Raw genomic sequence first — 6,436 nt, forward strand, 5'->3', positions numbered from 1 at the left:
CGAAAAAAGTAAGATGCGCACCACACAAAGAAGACGCGCAAATCGATTATGCCTTCGTTGGCAAATCGAGAAAACAAGACGCGCACAAAACAAAGAAGACGCGCAAATCGATTATGCCCTCATTGGCAAGTCGAGAAAACAAGACGCGCACAACACAATAAAGCCGTGCTAACCGATCACGCCCTCATTGGTACATCGAGAAAATGAGCCACGCACGATCAACCCGAAACAAAAAGTCGTCCCTCGCGACGCACAAAGGCCGTCCCTCGCGACGCGCGAAGGCCATTCCTCATGGCACGGACCCGAGAGCGTTCATCCCGCATCCGTATAAAGGCGTAGATTTTGAGTTTCCACTCGATCTACGCTCGACCGGAAACTCGGGGGGCTAATGTTGTTGGCCCGTCTAGGGCCAACGGGAACAAGGTCATCTCTTCGACCCACATGGCTGGTACGAGATCTTGGGCGGCGAAACCCTGACTCAACCAGGAGCCGGCCCAAACCAATGGCCAAGTCAAAACCCAGCCATGGGCCGAGTCAATGGCTCACCCGGCCATTGGCTGGGTCAAATGGCTCACTCGGCCATTGGACAGTTCACTCGGCCAATGGCCGAGTGAACCCCTCAGCCACCAAGGCAGTTCACTCGGCCATTGGCCGAGTGAACCTTCCAGCAGTTCACTCGGCCAATGGCCGAGTGAACCCTTCAGCCACCAAGGCAGTTCACTCGGCCACTGGCCGAGTGAACCTTCCAGTAGTTCACTCGGCCAATGGCCGAGTGAACCCTTCAGCCACCAAGGCAGTTCACTCGGCCATTGGCCGAGTGAACCTTCCAGCAGTTCACTCGGCCAATGGCCGAGTGAACCTTCCAGCCGCCAAGACAGTTCACTCGGCCATTGGCCGAGTGAACCTTCCAGCAGTTCACTCGGCCAATGGCCGAGTGAACCTCCCTGCTGCCTCAGCAGTTCACTCGGCCATTGGCCGAGTGAACCTTCCAGCAGTTCACTCGGCCAATGCCCGAGTGAACCTCAGCCGGCCCAAGACCTTCACTCGGCCAATGGCCGAGTGAACCTCACCACCATGTTCACTCGGCCATTGGCCGACCCAGCCTCCTCCAAGGCCGACCCAAGCGTTCTCACTCGGCCAAGGGGTCTTCAAACCACCCCTTGGCTGCCTATAAATACCAAGGCACCCCCCTTGGTCCAGGTAATCCATTCTTGAGCACTGAAACGCTGCCGAACTCGTACCTCGCTCGTTTCTCTCAAGCTTTGGCCTCTAAACACCCCGAAAACCTCTATACTCCACCTCAATCTCACTAATGTTGAGCGTCGGAGAGGTAAACAGGGGCACCCCCCCTGTTTCCCCTTTGTAGTTCACGTGTTTTCTACTCCTTTTCAGGTACTCTGACGAACTCAAGGGACATCCATAGCTAAGGGACGACTCGGGATACCGGGTCCGACACGCTCGAGTCAAGACGAGACCACTTGGTCCGGCCTTGGGTCTAACCGTCTTTGGCTCCTAAATAGTTGTCCGAAAAAATGCGACAACAAATTCCTCGTTGGGTAACTAAATACCCCAGGAACTTGCCGGATGATACTCCGAACGAACATTTGGTGGAATTGAGTTTCATGGCATATTTATTCAATACCTCAAAATATTCCTCCAAATGCCTTATGTGGTTGTTTTCCCTTAGGGATTTACTAGCATATCGTCGATATACACTTCCATCGTCTTCCCTATCTTTTCCTTGAACATTTCGTTGACTAACCTTTGATAGGTGGCGCCAGCGTTCTTTAGTCCAAAGGGCATGACCTTATAGCAATACGTGTCACGGTCGGTGATGAAAGGTGTTTTTTCTTGGTCATCCGGATGCATCAGGATTTGGTTATATCCCGAGAATGCGTCCATGAATGAGAGTATTTTATGCCCCGCGGTCGCCTCGACTAGCTGGTCGATGTGCGGCAACGGGAAGCTGTCTTTGGGGCATGCTTTATTCAGATCGGTGAAATCGACGCATACCCTCCATTTCCCATTTTTTTTCTTTACGACGATAGTGTTTGCCAGCCAATCCGGGTATTTCACTTCGCGGATTGAATCTGCACTGAGCCGTCTTTCGACTTCGTCATTGACTACCCGTGCCCTGTCGGGACCGAGCTTTCGTCTTTTTTGTTTTATCAGTTTAAAACTGGGATCGACGTTAAGTTGGTGAGACGTGACGTCAATGCTTATTCCTGGCATATCTTCGGTTGACCAGGCGAAGGTGGATTTGTTTCGTTTTAAGAAACAGATCAACTCTCGCCTGGTGCTACCTTTAAGCTTAGTTCCGATTCCTACACACTGAAAGGATCGGAGCCGTCGAGCTGTATTTGGACCGTTAACTCAGTGCTTGGCGCATCGAGGGAGTCGGGGTCCTCTAGTGTGAGAACGCTCTTGGCCGACTCCACGTTCATTAATTGCTATTGCTCTTCTTTAATTGTCTTGGCACAATGTTTGTGACTAGTGAGATAGCAATTGCGGGAGGTTGCCTGATTAACTCGGATCTCTCCTATTTCCTCAGGCGTAGGGAAACGAATACATTGATGAAAGGTTGATGGTACAACCCTCATCATATGTATCCATGGTCTTCCCAAGATAATGTTGTAGGGGGAGGGACAGTCTAGTACTTGAAACTCTATTATTTTGTTGATTCCATGTGTTTTTACGGGCAACCTGATTGTTCCCAAGGATGGAGTAGTGGACCCATTAAAACCTGTTAAATGGGTTTGTTCTCTTTCAATCTCGTCTTCATCGATTCCTATCCTTGCCAGGGTGTTCTTGAAAATAAGATCTACAGAGCTGCCTCCATCGATTAGAACTCTCGCAACCTCACAATTAGACACGTCGATCGTGATCACGAGTGCGTCGTCGTGTGGTTCGGTTGTCCCAATTGCTTCTTTTTCGGAGAACGAGATTTGAACATCTTGTTCTAGTCTGATTTTGGTTGTTTGGTTACTCAATCGTCTTTGATGTGTTTTGATGGAGTTAACCGTTTCGTTGCAAAACTTTGAGCCGTCCATTATGAAGTCAACTCTGTGTTTTGCGACAGTCGGCGGGGAGTTTGGTTCCCCTTCCTCCCCGGGTCTTGCTCTCTTGGGGGAGGGGTTGCCCCTTCCCCTGTTGTTGCTATTGAAGAGTTTCTTCTTTGGCGGGGGTCCTAGATCAACATCTTTCAGTTCCCCCTTCGCATATTTCTCGGCTAAAGCCTTACGCATGGTTTCGCAGTTAACCGTGTCGTGGCCGTTAGCCTTGTGGAAACTGCAATACGCATTGGGGTTCCGTGTCCATTTCTTAGCCTGGGGGCCTCCCTCCTTAATGTCATCATTGACATTGTGCATATAATTAGGAGGGGCGTGTTGCTTTCTAGCGTGAGGTACGGCGTCGTGGGGATTAGTCCTGCGAGGGTTATTCCCAGCGTTTACGGGCCTCACCCAAGTGTTGGAGGGTGGTTTCTTTTCGGCCGCGCGTTGCCTCTCGTAGGAAGCAAATTCTTCTTCAGCCTTTCCATAATTCGCGGCGTTATGAATTGCATCCTCTAATGTGATGGGGCAGTTAACAGTCATCTCTAGTTTCAGCTTTGAATCGTGCCTTAACTCGTTCCTTGGAGAGGTTATGGCAGACTCGTGGCATGCGTTAGAGATTTTTGAGAGTACGTCCTTGTAACAGATCATGAAATCCTTCAAAGATTCGTTCTCTCTCTGTTGGATCCCCCATAAGTCTGCTATGGTCAGGTCGTCCTCCACGAACATTGAATAATGTTTCAGGAATGCAGCCGATAGCTTATCGAAACCATCAATGGAGTTTGGTTCGAGTTTGGAGAACCACTCCAAGGCGGGTCCGAACAAGCTCTCGGCGAATAGTTGGCAGTATCCTGCCTCTAATTCTCTCTCAGAGAGCATAACCCGTCCCATTGCGACTCTGAAGGACAATATGAAAGCCTTCGGACTTGTGGTGACGTTGTACCGTGGGAGGTGAACCTTTCCGGTATCTCCCAGTTGCACTTCAGTGATGTTTCTGGCAAAAGGAGTTCGCCTCGTTTCTTCTACGAGATGATCTATCTCGGGAGCCGAACTGGTCGCAGAATGAAATTCTGAACGAACAGCTCTCAGTTCGGCCATTATAGATTCCTTGAACCTGTCTAGTTCGGTCATACTGGGTTCGCCACCACGAAAGAGACGAGGTCCCGATTGTGTCGGATTGACCGTGGTTACACTGGCCGGGCCCTGACGGGTCTGATTCACCCCGCCAAAACCCTGGGGAGTGAATGTTTGATAGATCGCTTGAGGGTGAGGTCCCACATCAGTCGGGAAAGACCCGGACGGTGCTCCCCCGAGCGGAGGCGGAGGGAGTCCAGAAGGATCGATCGTGACTTCTGTCGTGACCTCACCAGCAGTTCCCCCAAGCTGAAAGCTAGTGATAGGAGACTGGTCTGCTCCTCAGGCGACCTGTATCCCAGAGAAATCCAGACGGACTCCGGGAGGGATAGCTCGGCTTGTTTGCGCAACCGGGGTTGCTTGGCGAGCTGACTCAGAGGCGGTCGTATCTCCGGATCCCACTTGAGGATCTGGGATGTTTCGAGGAGTCGAGAGAGTATTCCACCGGTCATTATGAGCGCGGTTGGTCTCGGCTTGCTCATCTATTTTTTTGGTCAGCATATCCAGGATTGCCCTCATCCCCGAGGGGATCTCCTCTCCGGATTCGTAATGAGTCGGAGTGGAAGACATGATAAATTTTTTTTTTACGAACTGTTCCTTCCGAGATTAGTCTTTCTGAATTTTCCCACAGACGGCTTGTGAAGGCTTGATTTCCCGGCGATTGTGGCATCTTAGTGCGCTGATCGCGTTTTCGGGTCGAGTCCTTTGGGCGCCTTGTGCCCTTGCGAGGGTGCCGCATTGGCGCACGTGTCGCATTTGAGGACTCAATTGACCCGTCTTTCTGTCACGTGGGACCGTCGTGGAGCAACTTTTGGTGTGCTGTTAGGGGCGGCTTAAGTACGTCGTTAGGGACGATTTTGGGACGCTCGTAGGATAACACATAGACTTGACATGGGACTCGCAAGTCTGCTAGTGGGTTGGCGACTCGACTCAAAGGGTAAACCTAACTCGGAGAGCCACACGTATTTGACATTGGACTTTGAGTATCAACTGGTGAACTGTTACCGGTCTGTCTCGGCCCAGTAAAGCGGCGACTGCCGCGATAGCGGCCGTCCTAGGACTTCCCCGACGCACGGCCGACCTAGAGCCGGCCCTCGGCAACGGTCGGCTCAGAGCCAGCGCTCGGCCACGACCGACTCAGAGCCGGCGCCCGGCCATGGTCAGCTCAGAGCCGGCCCTCGCTCCATGGCCGACTCAGAGCCGGCCCTCTCCTCCATGGCCGACTCAGAGCCGTCCCTCGCCTCCACGGCCGGCTCAGAGCCGGCCCTCGCCTCCATGGCCGGCTCAGGGCTGGCCCTCGCCTCCATGGCCGACTCAGAGCCGGCCCTCGCTCCATGGCCGACTCAGAGCCGGCCCTCGCCTCCATGGCCGGTTCAGGGCCGGCCCTCGCCTCCATGGTCGACTCAGAGGCGGCCCTCGCTCCATGGCCGACTCAGAGCCGGCCCTCGCCTCCATGGCCGACTCAGAGCCGGCCTTCGCCTCCATGGCCGACTCAGAGCCGGCCTTCGCCTCCATGGCCGACTCAGAGCCGGCCTTCGCCTCCATGGCCGACTCAGAGCCGGCCCTCGCCTCCATGGCCGACTCAGAGCCGGCCCTCGCCTCCATGGACGGCTCAGGGCCGGCCCTCGCCTCCATGGACGGCTCAGGGCCGGCCCTTCGCCTCCATGGCCGACTCAGAGCCGGCCTTCGCCTCCATGGCCGACTTAGAGCCGGCCTTCGCCTCTATGGCCGACTTAGAGCGCCCCTCGCCTCCATGGCCGACTCAGAGCCTGCCCTCGGCCAAGGGGATGCCCAAAACGCCCCTTGGCAGCCTATAAATACCGGGGTCCCTCCCCTTGTCCAGGTAATCCGAATTTGAGTACTGAAACGCTGTCGAACTCGTACCTCGCTTGTTTCTCTCAAATCTCGGCCTCTAAACACCTAAACCCTCTACAATCTACCTCAACCCTACTAATGTTGAGCGTCAGAGAGGTTAACAGAGGCACCCCCTCTGTTTCCCCTTTGTAGTTCATCGTTTCTTTCTCCTGCAGGACCAACGACGAAAGAGGCAAATACCATCCACAGCTAAGGGAAGACCGGGATACCGAGTCCGACACGCTAGAGCCCGAATGCGACCACTTGGTCCGGCCTTGGGTCGAACCGTTTGGGACTCCTAAATCGTTGTCCGAAAAATAGCGACAAAATTTTGGCGCTAGAAGGAGGGGACCACCGACCTTATCGCGCTCTCCCTTCCATTCCTCACTCTCACTACG

General features: G+C 53.6%; 1 protein-coding gene across 1 annotated transcript; it reads right to left on the minus strand.

Annotated features, from left to right (window-relative positions):
- Positions 1-2,450: 2,450 nt before the first annotated feature.
- On the minus strand, positions 2,451-4,181 carry LOC149397613 (uncharacterized). The gene has a single exon (XM_089614290.1). The coding sequence runs from the start codon at positions 4,179-4,181 to the stop codon at positions 2,451-2,453; it is 1,731 nt and encodes a 576-aa protein (XP_089470416.1).
- Between the last annotated feature and the right edge of the window lie 2,255 nt (positions 4,182-6,436).

This window comes from Urtica dioica, chromosome 5 (genome assembly GCF_054948205.1).
Source record: "Urtica dioica subsp. dioica isolate 48M chromosome 5, U.dioica_male_clone48M_v1_H2, whole genome shotgun sequence".
Classification (NCBI taxonomy): domain Eukaryota; kingdom Viridiplantae; phylum Streptophyta; class Magnoliopsida; order Rosales; family Urticaceae; genus Urtica; species Urtica dioica.

Bases quoted from the DNA above. Each gene is read 5' to 3' on its own strand.
- LOC149397613 (XM_089614290.1), bottom strand. From the start codon at position 4,181: ATGACCGAACTAGACAGGTTCAAGGAATCTATAATGGCCGAACTGAGA.